Raw genomic sequence first — 18,536 nt, forward strand, 5'->3', positions numbered from 1 at the left:
CGCAGTGCCATTCACTATACAGAAGTCTTAGCCTGCGTCTTCATGAGCATGCTCTTTTCCTTTTATTCACTTTCATCGTACAAGAACATACGAAAAAACATAATGCAACGTTGCACCAAGCATACAAAACAGAACAACAGTAATCACGAAAAATATAAAACAAGAAACATTAAAAGCTCCATATATTAGGGCAGTTACATAAAACTAAAAAGCTTTTAAATTCGTATTGTTTTGTGATCTCAAGTTAGAAAGAGTTTCAACATATATTTTAAGGTCAGTGTTGCAAAATGGTTTCCTTTGTGTGCATACTGTCCATCCTAAACTCTGTGATAGTAGTCATGTTCAGCACTATTTAGGGCAGATAGGGTGGATAGTGTGTAAAGGGACACAGATATTTTCATCCTCAATTCTGGTTTTAAAACAATCTCTATGGTAAACATTATGAGCGCACATTTAATAGTTAATCATAAACCGCATGAAAAATGAATGCAACCTTCAAATATTGTTGTGCTGAGAACCAGTGTGTGTGAAAAACAGGAGAGAAGTCATCAGCGCCACCTCGAAACACAGCAAGCGATGACCATCAGCCCAAAGTCAAAGAAGACTGAGAGGAAACAAGCTTCAGACTGATGTATTCTTGCTTTACATTTGGTCAGTTTCTTTTAAATAACATGGCATGCACCGTAACAATTCCCCAAATTTCTGTACAAATACGCTATTAAAAAGTTTCCTTTTATTGGTGAGGTTTCACAGAGCAAGACCCGAAGAAGCATTTTTACACATTCATTTCTTTCCAGCAGAGACAAATAAGAGGAAAGTAAAAGTTCAGATGCGTTCTGATCTTCATTCTGAGTTCAAGTCCCACTTTAATTCATATTCGTAACGGTTTAGGATTCAGAATCTCACCATTCAGACGTTTTCCTTACATTTTGGGATTCCCGCTTTCCTCCAAATTCGTGCAATTTCCGTTTTTTTTACGGCTGAAGTGCTGTAAAGCGTGGCGGGCGTGCGGGGTCATGCGGGGGTCAGCGGGGGTCAGCGGGGGTCAGCGCGTGTCGCGGCGCGTGCGGATGAAGTGCAGCAGCGTGAGGTCGTACAGCACCTGGTGGCCGTTGTTCCAGGTGTAGAGCGCCCGCAGCCGAGGGTTGTAGTCCAGCATGGAGATGTGCGAGTACTGGTTGTGGAAGGAGATGTCGGTGTACTCGTACGAGGCCGAGGCCGTGTGGAAGGCGAAGTGCACTTTGGCCCCGGCCAGGTGAGAGTTGGTGACGTAGAGCGAGCCGCAGACGAGGAAGGCCTCTCCGGCGCTGCGCTTGGGGAAGCCCGTGTCCCAGGAGCGCAGCACGTCCAGCGAGGCCGGGTGCAGGCGGCTCAGCAGCAGGTTCCCGCCGCGGCCGATGCTGGAGTACACGGCCCACAGCCCCGTCTCGTCGGCCATCAGGTCGATGTCGGACGAGCCGCCCCGCGAGTACGGGAAGGTGTTGTTGAAGCCGGCCTGGGCGAGCGGCCGCTGCTGCAGGACCCCGCCGGACGCCAGCTCGTAGCGCACCACAACGTTACTCAGGTGCTTGTTGTAGTACAGAGAGCCGTTATACACCACCTGACCCGTCCCTGAGACACACAGCTTCAGGAGATCAGAATCAGAGACAATTCCTGCTGCATCTCGGAGCTTACGTCATGATTATGAAGATCACATCCCTCAGTTCTCAATTCTCTGTTAAATCTCACACTCCTAACCTAACTCTGAGATCACGTGCTCACTTTTTCACTTTAAACCTTAAAATTCTAACTCATTTCTTCTAATCCTGATCTTATCCCCCAGGTCTTGCTCATAATTCTGGGTTATATATAACTTGGAATTCCTAACTTTCTATTTGTAATTCTTGTAATCCTGAGTTCACGTCTCTCATTTCTGATTAGTGTTATTATCCTGAACTACACTGTTAGTGGATCTCTGTGAACCGTCTGAAGTATTCACACCTGCCCACGGGTGAGGAAGATGATGGACGATGAAGTTCTGTCCAGTAGCAAAGTCACCGAGAGACTGATACTCCACCAGACGTCTGCCTTTAAAATAACCATCCATCACCCACACCTACACACACACACACAGACTCACACACACACACACACACACACACACACACAGAGACACACACAGAGACACACACACACACACACACACACACACAGAGACACACACACACACACACACACACACACACAGAGACACACACACACACACACACACACAGACACACACACACACACACACACACACACACACACACACACACACACACACACACACACACACACACACACACACACACACACACACACACACACACACACACACACACACAGAGACACACACACACACAGAGACACACACACACACACACACACACACACACACACACACACACACACACACACACACACACACACACACACACACACAGACACACACACACACACACACACACACACACACACACACACACACACACACACACACACACACACACACACACACACACACACACACAGACACACACACACACACACACAGACACACACACACACACAGAGACACACACACACACACACACACACACACCCCCACAGATCAAGACTTTTATCATTAAGTAAAACAAATACGTTTGAACTTAAAATAATTCTTCTCACTTGGGATGAACTTTAACTGAAAAATATGAACCACATTTCCCAGGCAACGTTTCTCAGTATTATTAAGCGTGTGTCTCTGTGTGTGTGTCTCTGTGTGTGTGTGTGTGTGTGTCTCTGTGTGTGTGTGTGTGTGTGTGTCTCTGTGTGTGTGTGTGTGTGTGTGTGTGTGTGTGTGTGTGTGTGTGTGTGTGTGTGTGTGTGTGTGTGTGTGTGTGTGTGTGTGTGTCTCTCCTACATACACGTTGTCTGTGCTATCGATCACACTGTCCATCATCCATGACCCGAAGCGTGATCCTGAGGATCTGACCGTGAGAGGAGCACTGATACCCGTCAGCCGGCCGCAGCCTGACAACAGAAAGAGCAGCGTGAGCAGGAGAGGAGGAGGAGGAGGAGGAAGCTGCTGCTAGTGATGACAATAATTATGAAGATGCTGATGTTGTGACAACAACACTACTGATGATGATACTGATGCTGCTGACGACAAACATGATGATGCTGGTTCTGACACTGCTGATGAAGTTGATGATAATGAGGCTGCTGCTGTGATGAGTCTGTACCCAGCTGACTGGAGCAGGAGTGCAGGTGCCGCTGAAGGACAGACTGTCGCTGCTGCAGCTGCTGATACTGAAGGAGAGAGAAGCGCTCCTGCAGGACGGACAGAGAGTCGTTCAGCCTCTGCAGCTCCTCCCTGAGAGCCTCCAGCTGCCCCACATCCACCCGCAGACGCCCCACTAGGGCCCTCAGAGGACGACACTGAGACACGCTCCCGCGCAGCTCCTGACACACAAACATATCCACACTGTAAACATTGAACGGGTCATGACTTGAGGAACAGAAGAGGTCTTCCTATGCCTGATACATCCTGCAAGCTTCATAACTTAAAATGTCCTCATCATCAAAGAAATAACGTTCACTTTGACAGCGTCATGGAGAGTCAGATCTGACCGCAGCTGCTGCACAACATGTAAGTAAATGATTTCAGTGTGTAACCATATAAAATAACCACATTTTTGATCATGTTAAAACACACATGCAGTAGTGATGAGCGCTGATAGTGTTTTCTGTGCAGGACCCAAACATTACTGTGACCATTCCTTAAAAACAAGGAGCAGAATAAGGATAGAAAATATACATTTTCCACTTTATTATTTGTTGTTGTTATTGTTTTTGTAAAAAAAACTAAGTTAATTATAATAAATAATAATTTTGTGTGGTGTGTGTGTGTGTGTGTGTGAGTCTGTGTGTGTGTGTGTGTGTGTGTGTGTCTGTGTGTGTGTGTGTGTGTGTGTGTGTGTGTGTGTGTGTGTGTGTGTGTGTGTGTGTGTGTGTGTGTGTGTGTGTGTGTGTGTGTGTGTGTGTGTGTGTGTGTGTGTGTGTGTGTGTGTGTGTGTGTGTGTGTGTGTGTGTGTGTGTGTGTGTGTGTGTGTGTGTCTGTGTGTGTGTGTGTGTGTGTTACCTGCAGGCTCTTGCTGGTCAGACCGTGAGGTTCCTGATGGGCTGTGTTCAGTCTTCTCTCCAGTGTCTCCAGCAGTGTCTCAGAGTCTCTCAGCTGCTGCAGATCTTCAGTGGTCCGCTGGCTCAGGATCTCCATGTGCTGAGAGACGTTCAGCAGCTGTCACACACACACACACACACACACACACACACACACGGATGATGGTGAGGTGTGTGAGTGTGTGTGATGCTCTGCAGCTCCGTGACCCTCACCTGATCAGAGATCTGCTGCAGACGAGCGTGTCGAGGGTCTCCTCCACAGACGCTGTGAGCCGGAGTCATGATGGAGCACACACACTTCCCCTGAACAGAGCCGTACACCTGCCAGCCCTCGTCCTCACCGGGGTACGACACCTGCTGAGCACACACCGAACACACACACACACACAGATATACACACACACACATAATCACACAGATATATACACACACACACACACACACACACACACACACACACATATACACACACACACACACACACAGATACACACACACACACACACACACACACACACACACACACACACACACACACACACACACACAAACAAATACACACACACACACACACACACACACACAAACACACAGATACACACACACACACACACACACACACACACACATACACACACACATAATAATCAGTCCCCCCATTAGATTTAAGTGTGTTTTGTTTGTTCTTCTAGTTTTAGTCATTCTAGTTAAACTAAAAATAAAAAGCATTTTACATGTTTATAAAAAATGACTAATATAAAATAATTGTATTTCCAGAGTTAATGCTTAGTTTAGATGGTTAATGGTAATTTTATTCATTTAGTTTTAGCAATAATAACCATGGACAGTAGTTGGTTCAATGAAATATGTTTCCTTTAATTCTGAGATAAAATAAAACCACTTGTGTACACACCCACACACACACTCGTCTCAAACACACACACACACACACACACATAAAATACACACACACTCAACTACACTCGTCTCACACACACACACACACACACTATTTCAAGACACACACACACACACACACTTTCAAACACACACACACACACACACACAATTCTATTCACACACACACACACACAACACACCTCAACTGGACACACACACAAACACACACACACACACACACACACTCGTCTCAATGACACACACACACACACACACTTAATTCTGACACACACACACACACACACTCACACACACTGTACAAACACACACACACACACACACACACACTCTCGTCTCAAACACACACACACACACACACACACACACACTCAAACACAAACACACACACACACACACACTGTCTCAAACACACACACACACACCCACACACACACTCGTCTCAAACACACACACACACACACACACACACACACACACACACACACACACTCGTCTCAAACACACACACACACACACACACACACTGTCTCAAACACACACACACACACACACACACACACACACACACACACACACTCGTCTCACTCGTCTCAAACACACACACACACACACACACACACACACACACACACTGCCTCAAACTCAACACACACACACACACACACACACACACACACACACTCATCTCAAACACACACACACACACACACACACACTCACTCAAACACACACACACACACACACACACTGCTGGGCACTTTAATTAGACGAGCCGTTTCCATCTGTTCTGATCCGGTTACAGTGAGTCTCCATGTGTGTGTCACAGCAGTGTATGAAACACAAACACCCTCACACACAGAGAGAGCCGACATCCCACAGACACACACACACACACACACACCCACACACACAGACACACACACACACACACACACACACACACACACACGTGATGCTGTACAGTTAAGGAGAGCCAGTGTGTTTACCCTTCAGTGTAAAAGCCGATCACAGACTGAATCAGTGCTGCTGACTGTGTGTGTGTGTGTGTGTGTGTGTGTGTGTGTGTGTGTGTGTGTGGAGAGTGAGTTTACAGTTCAGATGTTTAATTCCTGAAAAGCAATGCTTTCTCCACACCAATCTGAGATCAATCAGCCCAAAATCTGACTCCACCAATCATGGGAGTTTGGACCGTTGGACCGACCAATGTTCAGGGAAACCTGTCTGAAAACACTCACTATTTCTGTTTAGTATATCTCACCGTTAACTCTGATTGGCTGGCTGGAGTAGAGCGTGACTCTGATTGGCTGGCTGGCGCCGTGAGGTTGCCGTGGCGATGCCAGGTCCTAGCTGGCCACAAGTGGCAGATCTCCAGTTCTCTGAGGAAGTGCCACACTGTGTATGTGGGAGTGTGTTTGTGTGTGTGTGTGTGTGCATGTGTGTGTGTGTGTATGTGTGTGTGTGTTTGTTTGTGTGTGTGTGTATGTGTGTGTGTGTGTGTGTGTGTCAGTGAGTTTGTTTGTTCCCGGTTCAGAATTACACCTCGAGCATAGAGACTGACACAAACACACGATCGAAAGCACAAACAGACACACAGAGTAATGCAGGTACATACGCTGATGATCTTCTCGGAGGTCCCAGGCCGAGCGATGTGCGGATCGAGTCCCACCAGCCCCGGCAGCGTCTGAGACATCCAGTTACTGACCATGATCATTGTGCTGAGAACCGCACCAACCTTCAGCAGAGGAACGCTCATGACCTCGGTCCTGACGCCAAAGAACTAAGTTTGAAAAACTCTAACCAGTCTGAGAGAGATGAGTCCAAACGTCCTGACCGACCGAACATCTCACGATACTAAACCTACAGAGAGAGACAGAGAGAGAGAGAGAGAGAGACAGAGAGAGAGAGAGACAGAGAGAGAGAGAGAGAGAGAGAGAGAGAGAGAGAGAGAGAGAGAGAGAGAGAGAGAGAGAGAGAGAGAGAGAGAGAGAGAGAGAGAGAGAGAGAGAGAGAGAGAGAGAGAGAGAGAGAGAGAGAGAGAGAGAGAGAGAGAGAGAGAGAGAGAGAGAGAGAGAGAGAGAGAGAGAGAGAGAGAGAGAGAGAGAGAGAGAGAGAGAGAGAGAGAGAGAGAGAGAGAGAGAGAGAGAGAGAGAGAGAGAGAGAGAGAGAGAGAGAGAGAGAGAGAGAGAGAGAGAGAGAGAGAGAGAGAGAGAGAGAGAGAGAGAGAGAGAGAGAGAGAGAGAGAGAGAGAGAGAGAGAGAGAGAGAGAGAGAGAGAGAGAGAGAGAGAGAGAGAGAGAGAGAGAGAGAGAGAGAGAGAGAGAGAGAGAGAGAGAGAGAGAGAGAGAGAGAGAGAGAGAGAGAGAGAGAGAGAGAGAGAGAGAGAGAGAGAGAGAGAGAGAGAGAGAGAGAGAGAGAGAGAGAGAGAGAGAGAGAGAGAGAGAGAGAGAGAGAGAGAGAGAGAGAGAGAGAGAGAGAGAGAGAGACAGAGAGAGAGAGAGAGAGAGAGAGAGAGAGAGAGAGAGAGAGAGAGAGAGAGAGAGAGAGAGAGAGAGAGAGAGAGAGAGAGAGAGAGAGAGAGAGAGAGAGAGAGAGAGAGAGAGAGAGAGAGAGAGAGAGAGAGAGAGAGAGAGAGAGAGAGAGAGAGAGAGAGAGAGAGAGAGAGAGAGAGAGAGAGAGAGAGAGAGAGAGAGAGAGAGAGAGAGAGAGAGAGAGAGAGAGAGAGAGAGAGAGAGAGAGAGAGAGAGAGAGAGAGAGAGAGAGAGAGAGAGAGAGAGAGAGAGAGAGAGAGAGAGAGAGAGAGAGAGAGAGAGAGAGAGAGAGAGAGAGAGAGAGAGAGAGAGAGAGAGAGAGAGAGAGAGAGAGAGAGAGAGAGAGAGAGAGAGAGAGAGAGAGAGAGAGAGAGAGAGAGAGAGAGAGAGAGAGAGAGAGAGAGAGAGAGAGAGAGAGAGAGAGAGAGAGAGAGAGAGAGAGAGAGAGAGAGAGAGAGAGAGAGAGAGAGAGAGAGAGAGAGAGAGAGAGAGAGAGAGAGAGAGAGAGAGAGAGAGAGAGAGAGAGAGAGAGAGAGAGAGAGAGACAGAGAGAGAGAGAGAGAGAGAGAGAGAGAGAGAGAGAGAGAGAGAGAGAGAGAGAGAGAGAGAAGAGAGAGTACTCAGAGAACTCCTATAAGGTGTGTACATTCCAGTAATGCAAAAAAAAGGGATAAGTAAATATTTATAAATAATACATTTACTGTAAATAAATTAAACCAAAATTATACAAATGTAAATTTTACATGTATAATGTATTTAAATATATAAAAAAAATTAAATAAAATAATCTGAATAGTGATCATCTGAAAATCACTGGGAATAATGAGAGTTTTAAAGTGAATGTGTGACAATAGTCTCTATTTAACAGATGAATCTCTCTCTGTTTGTGTGAATCAGTAAAATCAGGCGTCCTGAACCGGCTGGTTTTAATAAGTAATAGTTTTATTTATAAATCTCCTCTCGACCAGTATTTATCAAAACCACAGTCAGAGAACCTCCATCCATATAAACACTACAAACAATCCCATCCTGTTTGACTCCCGACCCGCTGGATGGTCTTCTCCCAGAATGCACTGCCAGACTGACATAGAGCTCATTACATCATGTAAACAAGTTAAATACAGCCTCATTTTAGCACCAAGATTACGAAACAATTATACAAACAAATACAAAAATACATTGACATCTCTTAAACAATAATACAAAATAACTGAATCTCTGTGAGGTCTGATCTGATCTGAGCACAAGAGCGTCTGGATGTGTGTCACCGCGTCACGTGACCGCCCTTCAGGCACCACTTCCTGTTCTCAGACAAACGCAAGCAGCTGAAGGACCGATGTATAAATATATACACTTTCAGAGTCTGTTCTTGACTAGCCGTTGAAGCAAACCTTCCCCACGCTGAAGCCAAACTTCTGTTTCGCGCTCCCGAAATCCATCACGGCCACGTCCAGCAGCGGCAGAGCGTCCGACTGCGGAGAGTCCACCTCCAGAACGGTGCGGTCCTGCCCCGAGCGCAACTGCACACACACACACACACACACAGGAGACATTCAGCATTCATTTATTTGAACTGATTCAGCATGCACTGAATGGTTCACACGAAACGATTTAGGGACATTAATGAGTCATTAAAATATTTGTGTACTGATTCAGGATTTGCAGGTTTGTTTGAACTGATGCGTGATTCACAGAGTCCTTCCGGTGAACTGGTCCAGGATTTACTGTATCACTCATCTGAACTGGTCCAGAATCGTTCATGTGATCTGATTTAGGAATCATTGAATTATTTAAGTAAATTGATTCACAACTCACTCATCTGAACTGATCCAGGACTGACAGTCGTTCCTGTGAACTGACTCCGACTCGTTTACTTGGATGTATGTCATTGATTACTTTGCATGAATTCTGTGAGAACTCTTGGAATGGGTTTAACCGGAACGTTCTAAGAACTTGATGACTTAGAATCAGCTATTTGTGTACTTTTGGAAGTCTTCGTCAGATAGGTTGAATTGATTGGTTGATCTGATTACGAGAGAATAGTCTAAAAGTGGAGTGGAAAACATGATTCACAGTTAACTGCTCCAGGATTGACTGAGTCACTCATGCAAACCGATTCAAGATTCACAGAGCTGTTCCTGTAAACTGGTCCAGGATTCTCAGTCGTTGGTGTGAATTGATCCAGGATTCAGTGATTCGTTGGTGTGAACTGATCCAGGATTCAGTGATTCGTTGGTGTGAACTGAAGGTATGGAGTGAGGTGAGTGTGTACCTGACATCCGTCGAGCGTGGGCTGGATGTAATGTGCGTTCTGCTGCGTCAGCTCCTCTCCGTTGCTGCCCCTGAAGCGCAGCGCGTGTCTGTAGCTGAAGGAGGTGCTGTCGAACCATCCAGCCGAGTTCTGACACACGTATGTGAAGCTCTGACGAGCCGTGGCACTCAAGAGCTTCAGGAAGCCCAGCTGCACGATGTGAACGGGGTTTCCATCCACATCCACATAAGAGAACTACACAACACAGACAGACTGAGTGTGAATGAGAGCACAGAGGAGTTATTATTATTATTACTATTATTACTAAAAAATGTTAACATAAATGCTTCCATTCAATGCATGTACCGAATTTACCCAATGGCTAATTTTCATGCGCAGGCCCTTGGCAGGTAGGTAGTCACAAATAAGCATAAATACAACAAACACATACAATAATACTTATAACCATCATGTCGTAGCCAAAAATAATGACACACACACACACACACCTGTGAGCCCTTCTTAAACTGGCTGAACCAGGTTCCTGGTTTCTCTCTGCTCCACGAAGCCATTTTGACCTGTGCAGAGTAACAGCACAAACACATTTCTAAACACACATGGCATATATAAATGGTCAGCTTGGTTGTGGTTGTGACCTCAATAAGCGAAAAAATTAATTTGTGTGATTTCTCACCGCCTGTACGCTGCTGTGCGGCTGGAGACACGTTTCACCTTCGGCTGTAAAGTTGCAGAACACTTTAAACGCATCTCTGTGGCATCCCTGGTTGGGATCAATCCAGTAAACCCCTGCGGTGGAGGGTCACACAGAGAGAAGAGATTCAGATCACCTGCAGAGGTCTAGACTAACAGAGCAGCGTTCTCTGCAGCAACTGTGTACCGTCGGGATACTCGGGGTGACACATCCACAGCTCTTTGCAGGTGCGGGCAGGACTGTGGTAGGTGCCCAGGGGAGTGCGGAGGCCCTCCACGTCTGTCCTCATGGAGGACAGAGACGCAAACACCTCCTCCATGTCCTTCTCCTCGCCCGGGGCCTCCTCGTCCTGCATCTGTCCAGCCTCCATCGCTGCTCCGTCCACGTCCAAATGTCTCCTCCGCTTCCCTCGGCCATCCAGAGCCGGAGGAGCCGCCATGCCCACTGCAGGAAGACCCTGGACAAGGAGATCCGCAGCTCCATCACTCGTTCACTTGATGCTGCTCATCTAATATTGAGTTGACTGGAGACTCACCGGAAGTCCAGGGGGTCCAGCGGCACCTGGATCTCCTCTGGGTCCAATAGGGCCCTTAAATAAACCACATCATTGACGAGTTATTGAGTATCTGGTGTTGATGAGCTCAGACCGATGGATGCAGGTTTACTTTCACTTTAGACACAGCTATCTTTACCACGCCGTGCTATTAAAATGATTATTATATGAAATTGACATCGAGCGGTCATTATTATTTGCCAGCATGGCCGACAGCTTGCCCCAAATCTTACTGATAAAGGAAAGTAATGTCCAACAATTATCAATAAATAGTCTGTTATTTTATCTACAGGTTGTTAGATGTAGTATTCTGAAGTGAAATAATGCAGCTTCTGTTTGAAATCGTTTTTATTTGCAGGCCCTTCACATGCTCCTCTGCCGTGAAATGAGTTTCTTTTAAACAGTTGAAGACATCTTCAGGCACTTAACCTGTACATCTCATCTCTATAAAATCCAGTTATGTTCACTATGATTATTTGAGTCATGTTCCTCACAAGTCACTGTGGATAAAATTATCATCTAAATGCATATACAGGTCCTAACTCATCTCAAGTTGAATTGTCAGCAGAACATAAAACCAGTGTGTGTTTCACCTGGTTTCCTTTAGACCCTTTCTGTCCCATGGATCCCTGAAACACAGTGATAGAAGCTGTGAGAGCAGAACAAGCCCAAACACATACAGAAGACCAAGACATGATGTTTGTGAAGATTAAAGTGTGCCATGACTCACAGACAGTCCTGGTAATCCCGGCGGTCCACTGAGTCCTGGAGGTCCGACTGGACCCTGTCAGCAGAGACAGTGTTAAATCAGCTTCTTTATGTGAGTGTGTGTGTGTGTGTGTGTGTGTGTGTTTACCTCATCTCCTTTGGCTCCCTGTGACCCCTGGTTTCCCGGCAGTCCTCGATCACCTTTCTCTCCGAACTCACCCGGCGGCCCAATCAAACCGATCAGACCACCATGACCCTGACACACACACAAACACAGATGGAATGAAATCATGAGCAGTGTGTGTGTGTGTGTGTGTGTGTGTGTGTGTGAGATGTACCTTCTCTCCCTTCTTGCCCGGGTCTCCCTTCAGTCCGGCCAGACCAGCAGGACCCTGCACACACGTGTGAGGAGAACATCAGTTCAACGTCATATTAAAGATCAGCGCAGTGTTTCTGAGACTTACCATTGGCCCCGGGGGCCCCGTTTGACCTGGGGGTCCATTCAGCCCTTGCTCTCCCTACAGAAGAGAGATTTATTAAAACAACATTCACAGGATCACAGAACGGACCAGAAGAAAGCAGGCATTGGTGACTGGAAGGTGGTTTGCAGAACCTCACACGCTGGGTGAGAATTCCTTCTTAATGTATACATCCTCATAGTTCACAATTTAATATTAGAAATGGTATTTGTTATATGCCAGACATATTGTGTATGTTTTTAGAAAAGAGTATCCAGACAATAAAACCTTATCCCAGTGCTTTCATTATTGTTTAATGTTTGCAGCACAGAAATGTATCCTGCGTTGTGAAGCTGTTTCAAACACTGCTCTCAAAGGTTTAGGAGGCATAACAGAATCAAAAGTAACCCGTGCCCCGTTTCTGAGACCCATGATCACAGAGACCTTAGAAGAGACTGAAGAGAATGAAGAGAATGAGCAACACGCATTTGGAAAAAACTGTAAATTTCCATGGGCTTGAGCAGAGAAAAAACGTCCTTAATAAGAAGAACGGAGCTCACCGCTGGTCCAGGGATTCCTGGAAGCCCCTGAGGTCCCGCTTTGCCCGGGTTCCCCTGACCGCCCACCGGCCCTGTTTTTCCCATGATGCCTTCATATCCTGGAGCTCCCTGAACACAGACCCAGTGGCAGCGTAATGAATTAGAAGGACAACTGACGATTAGCAATCCAGGACATCCTATGATGCTGCACTGAAGTCACACAGAACTTATCCAGCATGAAATAAATGAAGACTCACCTTGTCTCCCTTCAGCCCCGGTCGCCCCTCTTTTCCAGGAGGACCCAAGTGACCCTAAACACAAACCCAGAGAGACACAAGCAGATAAGAGCTCCACATGTACACCAAGAAGTATGAATTATGTGGTATTTAACCTGATTCCTCACAAACACACACTCACCCTGCGTCCCGGTCTTCCAGGTGGTCCTGGTTCTCCAGAGGGTCCTGGAGGGCCCTAATCACCAGAGTAATGAGAAACATGATGAGAGACCATCACAACACTGATTACTAAAAAAAACCTGCCTCTACTCATGCCATAACACTATCACTGTCCTACACAGACTTGGAGCCATCAGGAGCCCCATACAGAAGAACATGAGCTTACATCAATGACATAAACATAGAGAGACCCACCGATTTCCCTGGATCTCCATGATCTCCTTTAGATCCAAGACTCCCATCGATTCCCTGAGAGACCAGACAAGATCGTTCACCATCAGCACATCACTAAACAAACTAACATTAGTGAAGATACTCACATTTACACCTGGCTCTCCAGGAGCTCCCATATCTCCAGGAAAACCTATAGGACCCTATAGAGCGAAATAGACAGAAAATATATCAGCTACCACTCTAGATAATAATAAACACACACACACACACACACACACACACATACTAACCGCGTTCCCCTTCGCGCCATCTTCCCCAGATGCTCCTCTGGCTCCCGGTGAACCTGCAGCTCCAGGTGGTCCCGTGTCTCCTTTCTCACCCTGCTCACCTTTCTCGCCCTGAACACACACACGGAGCGTCAAGTGTTGTTGTTGTAGTAAAGTAAGAACACAGGATGGTCAGAGAAAGAGAGATGGACTCACTGCACTGCCAGAAACACCAACAGCTCCAGGATCACCAGACTCTCCATCTTCACCCTGTCAATCATAATCACATATAACATGATGTGTGTGTTTCACCAGGTCATGTGATCTTCAGCAGGAACATCTGGATGATTTACCTTCTCACCGACTCCACCAGGCTGACCGCGTACTCCAGGACGGCCAGGAGGACCCTGAAACACAAATATGTTTTAGAAAATGTTTAATAATTTAAAAAGTTTAGGACTAGATTAGGAAATGGTGAGGCAGGGTCTATTTACCTGTCCACCAGAGGGCCCCTGAGCTCCTCTAGGACCAAACTGACCAGGAGGACCCTGAAAACACACACAAACACACACCACACACATTTAATTTACACAGGGAGCAATAAACATGATCATGAATGACAGATGAATGGATGAGCTCACCAGTAGACCAGAGTTCCCGCTCTCTCCTTTCTCTCCAGGAGGACCAGGCATCCCCTACAGACACACACACACACACACACATGTATCTATGTTATATAACAGGCCTCTATCCCACTGATATGTGCAGCTCATGATATCTCCGTGATATAGAGGAGAGATGGTTAATGATCAGGTACCTGTAGTCCTATGGGGCCCCTGGAGCCCTTAAATCCTCTGAGGCCCTCGTCTCCCTTCTGGCCATACATGCCCTGCTGTCCTGGAGGGCCAGGCTCACCGTCCACACCCTGACACCACACACACACACACACACACTCTAGCACACACTCTCTAAACACAGTGAGATCATGAAAGTGCTGTTTCTCCTCAAACACTCACCGGTGCTCCTGGCTGCCCCTCTGGCCCCTGAGTGCCAACTGGTCCTGGAGGCCCCTAGGAGCAGATTTCAATCATTGGTAACATTGTGATGTATAAATGTGATGTAATTTGTGATTTTTTTTTTGGTCACTCACTGATTCTCCTTTGTCTCCTTTGCTGCCTTTCTGTCCTGGAGCCCCTGTTTCTCCCTAACACACACACACAGAGCCCTTTAACTTCAAACAATACATCGATTTTGTCATTTTTTTAATTAAATTGTGAGCACCGCTGTGTTTCTAGGGAGTTGATATGCAGTTTCTGAGTGTTTTCTGGGTAGTTGCCAGAGTCTTTTGGACTTTTGTGCGTTGTTTAGGACAAAAAGTCTATTATAGTTGATAAACATCTTCACTACTATCCTCACAAATCAATGTCTGCCCTCATCACCTTGTCTCCATCCTCTCCTGGGGGTCCTGGAGGGCCAGCGGCTCCTGGTAATCCCACGGGCCCCTGGTCACCGTCCTGTCCTGCGGGTCCGATCAGACCCTTATCTCCCTGAAGAGACAAACACACAATTACACACACTGGTCCTTCGCTGGTCATTTAATCATCTTTTCATGTAGGGGCGTGTCTTACTGGCTCTCCTTTTTCTCCCATTGGTCCAGGGCCACCGATGGTTCCAGGTCGACCAGGTTGACCAATAGCACCAGCCAGTCCAGGGGGGCCCCGTTCACCTGTGGGCCCCTGGGGAAAAAAACACAGATATTTGTGACATAATATGTTAATATATTTTCACATACATTGTCAAGAACTTGTAATTTTGTCTCAAGAAAGACAATAAAACAATATGAAATGATATGTACTGTATGTGCTTTTTAACGTACAGAAGGTCCAGGGGGCCCAATTGGCCCTGCCCCTCCCTTTAATCCAACTGGCCCCTACACACGAGAACACAGGTCAGACGACAACACTGGCCAATCAGGAAGGACATTTAACAACTTAAAGAATCTCAGGCAACAATCCTAAATCAGCTGGATACAGTATTCTGTCAGATACCATGGCACCCGGTGCTCCACGACTTCCACGGAAACCCTTCAGACCTGCTGGACCACTCTTTCCTGAAGTACCTGGACCTCCAGGGTCACCCTGATGACCACATACACATAGTATAAGTAAGAGTTAATATAAGGAAGGAAGCTAGAAGTGGAAAGAGCGTTGTGATTGATGCCAAAGATTTCCCACCTTTGCACCCTCCTTCCCAGCGGCTCCAGGTAAACCTTGCTCTCCAGCAGGTCCTGCGGTGCCCGGGTGGCCTCTCTCCCCCATTGGTCCGGTTTCTCCTGTATTACCCTGCATCGATATCACCACCAGTCAGAACCACAGCTGTGGCCTTTAGCTTAAACTGAAAAAGAGCTAAAACTTCAAAGAGACTGGATCAACCCGGTCAATAAATGACGCGCTTACCTGCGGCCCCACGACACCGGTTGGTCCTGGAGGACCCGTCTTGCCTTGGAAACCCTGTCAGGAACCAAACACCAGGTGATCAACAGACCATCAAAACACTACACAAACATGACATCACACAGACTCAATACTCAGCAGTACTCACCGGCTCCCCCCGCTGGCCTGGATGACCGGGCAGACCGTCCTTCCCAGCAGGCCCCTGCACATAGAAGCATGTTGAGAAAGACATTACAGTATACTGATATGTGTTGTCTTACTTTATGAAGGGAAGATGAGGGTCACTCACATTGGGTCCCTTGGGTCCCACCTCACCTAGACGTCCCTGAGGCCCTTGTGGTCCCTGCAGTATATGAACGTTAGCATTAATCACAAAAACTCACAACATTAAATCACTTGATGACCTTATTAGCAACAAAATATGTATGATTACAAAAATCTTGCGGTGTATGTGTGTGTGATATTCTCTTACTCTCTCTCCTGTGGGCCCTGGAGGGCCGTCATGTCCTGAAGTCCCCTAGAAAATAGACAATTTGGCTCTTTGCAGTTATTTCAACAATATAAACACAGACTAATTATTGTAATGAATGACTTCTTCACTGCTGATGTAATACAGACACGTCAGCTCATTGGTTGTTTGTTTCTGTGAGTGCTGATTTGACCTCTGACCTTGTCTCCTGATTTCCCAGTGGGTCCTCTTGCACCCCTGCCTCCTCGAGCACCCTGACAACACACACACACACACACACACACACACGCACATTAATGATGTTGGATGTAACTCCTGTGGGACGCTGACCATCATCAGTGCAGATAGAGACACTCACATTGGGTCCCCTCTGACCAGCGGCCCCTGCAGGACCCGGCGGACCCTGGGAAACACATTATACTAACATCAGTGCACATGTATTTACTTATGTATGTGCTTTCAAGTGTTTTTATGAGAGTGATGGAATCAAGCAGCGACCTTCTTCCCCTTTTCTCCTGGAATGCCTACAGGACCTGGAAAACCATCAGCACCCTGAGAGGAAAACACCACAAGACCAGCAGTTATTCTCCAACACAACTGAAACATTCATCTCAGCATCATCTGCTCATGCACCTCTCACCTTCAGACCCTGTCGGCCTGGGTAACCCGGCAAACCTGGAACACCCAGCTTCCCCTAAGAGGAGACAGAGAAGATTGATTCAAGAAAGAAAATGTGTGTGCAAAAAGATTGTGTGATAAGATAAAATATTTTCTATTATTTCACCTTTTCTCCAGCGATGCCTGCGGATCCAGGTTCACCCAAGGGTCCACTCTGCCCTTTGGGGCCCTCAGGACCATCCTCGCCGCGCATCCCCAGAGCCCCCGAGTCTCCCTGACAGATACAGAGGGGCTTAACCGTGTGTTTTAATGTGTCTGTGGTGTTTGTTATGTGTGTCTGCAAGTCATTACAGTGTCTCCTTTAGCTCCCATTTCTCCTTTGGCTCCTGGGAAACCATCTTCTCCCTGAACACGACACACACATACATGACAGTTGATTAAAAGGCACGAGGCGTGATATCTGGACCTGTGATGTGATAATGTCACAATATTTGAGATATATCTGAGATATCAGTAGATGTGCTGGTATCTAGGCCTGTTATGTTATCTGGACATGTGGTGGTATCTGCAGATGCAATGATGTTAGGGTGCAGTGATTTCTGGAAATGTGATATCTGAAGATCTAATGGTGTCTGAGCATGTTATGATATCTGGACATGTTAATTATTGGAGCTATAATGAGAAGTAATATCTCACAATGTTTGGAAATGTGAAAAAAGATGTGTCGACATCTGAGTAGATAACTGGAGATGTAGTGGTGTTGGCGATGTCTGGAAATATGATAACTGAAGATGTTATGATATCTAGACATGTGACGACCGCTGTCTCATGATGTCTGGAGATGCAGTATCTGAAGATGTTAGGATATTTCATTATTTAATGTTATCATCTGGAGATGTGATATGTACTGAGGTCTCATGATCTTATGATATCTTGATATGTGATCATTCTTAGAGATTTAAAGATTAAGGAGATGTTATGATGTCTCAATGTCTAGAAATATGACACATGAAGATGTGTTGAAATCTAGGCAGGTTATGATCTCTGTACAGGTGTTAATTGTTGGAGATGTGATGTTGTCAATGTTTTGATGTCTAATGATGTCTGGAAATACAATAACCGACAATATTACAATATAGCAACATGATGTGATGTTGGAGATGTTCTAATGAAATACTGAAAACGTGTGCTGAAGTTGAGGGAAGTTGTGATATTTGGACATGTGGTTCTTGGAGATGTGATGATGT

The 18,536-nt window shown here is 46.4% G+C and overlaps 2 protein-coding genes across 4 annotated transcripts in view; both read right to left on the bottom strand.

The window, feature by feature from the left end:
• Nucleotides 1-39: 39 nt before the first annotated feature.
• On the bottom strand, nucleotides 40-6,973 carry olfm2b (olfactomedin 2b). The gene is made up of 7 exons (XM_043220643.1): nucleotides 6,719-6,973; nucleotides 4,399-4,539; nucleotides 4,148-4,303; nucleotides 3,249-3,468; nucleotides 2,933-3,036; nucleotides 1,981-2,095; nucleotides 40-1,611 (listed from the first exon to the last, which is right to left on the bottom strand). The coding sequence occupies exons 1-7, from the start codon at nucleotides 6,857-6,859 to the stop codon at nucleotides 1,046-1,048; spliced, it is 1,443 nt and encodes a 480-aa protein (XP_043076578.1). The 5' UTR covers nucleotides 6,860-6,973; the 3' UTR covers nucleotides 40-1,045.
• A 1,581-nt stretch (nucleotides 6,974-8,554) lies between these two features.
• The window catches only part of col5a3b (collagen, type V, alpha 3b), a 23,860-nt gene continuing 13,878 nt past the window's right edge, over nucleotides 8,555-18,536 (bottom strand). For all 3 annotated transcript variants that reach the window (XM_043253082.1, XM_043253003.1, XM_043252995.1), the window contains exons 27-65: nucleotides 17,641-17,694; nucleotides 17,456-17,563; nucleotides 17,312-17,365; nucleotides 17,170-17,223; nucleotides 17,030-17,074; nucleotides 16,872-16,925; nucleotides 16,675-16,719; nucleotides 16,492-16,545; nucleotides 16,351-16,404; nucleotides 16,206-16,259; nucleotides 15,984-16,091; nucleotides 15,798-15,887; nucleotides 15,626-15,679; nucleotides 15,378-15,485; nucleotides 15,189-15,296; nucleotides 14,900-14,953; nucleotides 14,766-14,819; nucleotides 14,567-14,674; nucleotides 14,391-14,444; nucleotides 14,244-14,297; nucleotides 14,103-14,156; nucleotides 13,966-14,019; nucleotides 13,774-13,881; nucleotides 13,630-13,683; nucleotides 13,505-13,558; nucleotides 13,272-13,325; nucleotides 13,112-13,165; nucleotides 12,876-12,983; nucleotides 12,322-12,375; nucleotides 12,196-12,249; nucleotides 12,006-12,113; nucleotides 11,880-11,933; nucleotides 11,743-11,778; nucleotides 11,132-11,185; nucleotides 10,783-11,053; nucleotides 10,579-10,691; nucleotides 10,394-10,462; nucleotides 9,906-10,139; nucleotides 8,555-9,153 (exon numbers count right to left, since the gene is read on the bottom strand). In XM_043253082.1, coding sequence (XP_043109017.1) covers nucleotides 9,007-9,153; nucleotides 9,906-10,139; nucleotides 10,394-10,462; nucleotides 10,579-10,691; nucleotides 10,783-11,053; nucleotides 11,132-11,185; nucleotides 11,743-11,778; nucleotides 11,880-11,933; nucleotides 12,006-12,113; nucleotides 12,196-12,249; nucleotides 12,322-12,375; nucleotides 12,876-12,983; nucleotides 13,112-13,165; nucleotides 13,272-13,325; nucleotides 13,505-13,558; nucleotides 13,630-13,683; nucleotides 13,774-13,881; nucleotides 13,966-14,019; nucleotides 14,103-14,156; nucleotides 14,244-14,297; nucleotides 14,391-14,444; nucleotides 14,567-14,674; nucleotides 14,766-14,819; nucleotides 14,900-14,953; nucleotides 15,189-15,296; nucleotides 15,378-15,485; nucleotides 15,626-15,679; nucleotides 15,798-15,887; nucleotides 15,984-16,091; nucleotides 16,206-16,259; nucleotides 16,351-16,404; nucleotides 16,492-16,545; nucleotides 16,675-16,719; nucleotides 16,872-16,925; nucleotides 17,030-17,074; nucleotides 17,170-17,223; nucleotides 17,312-17,365; nucleotides 17,456-17,563; nucleotides 17,641-17,694 — 3,102 coding nt within the window. In that variant the 3' untranslated portion in view covers nucleotides 8,555-9,006. The remainder of the gene's footprint in view (nucleotides 9,154-9,905; nucleotides 10,140-10,393; nucleotides 10,463-10,578; nucleotides 10,692-10,782; nucleotides 11,054-11,131; nucleotides 11,186-11,742; nucleotides 11,779-11,879; nucleotides 11,934-12,005; nucleotides 12,114-12,195; nucleotides 12,250-12,321; nucleotides 12,376-12,875; nucleotides 12,984-13,111; nucleotides 13,166-13,271; nucleotides 13,326-13,504; nucleotides 13,559-13,629; nucleotides 13,684-13,773; nucleotides 13,882-13,965; nucleotides 14,020-14,102; nucleotides 14,157-14,243; nucleotides 14,298-14,390; nucleotides 14,445-14,566; nucleotides 14,675-14,765; nucleotides 14,820-14,899; nucleotides 14,954-15,188; nucleotides 15,297-15,377; nucleotides 15,486-15,625; nucleotides 15,680-15,797; nucleotides 15,888-15,983; nucleotides 16,092-16,205; nucleotides 16,260-16,350; nucleotides 16,405-16,491; nucleotides 16,546-16,674; nucleotides 16,720-16,871; nucleotides 16,926-17,029; nucleotides 17,075-17,169; nucleotides 17,224-17,311; nucleotides 17,366-17,455; nucleotides 17,564-17,640; nucleotides 17,695-18,536) is intronic.

Source organism: Puntigrus tetrazona, chromosome 1, assembly GCF_018831695.1.
Source record: "Puntigrus tetrazona isolate hp1 chromosome 1, ASM1883169v1, whole genome shotgun sequence".
Classification (NCBI taxonomy): Eukaryota; Metazoa; Chordata; class Actinopteri; order Cypriniformes; family Cyprinidae; genus Puntigrus; species Puntigrus tetrazona.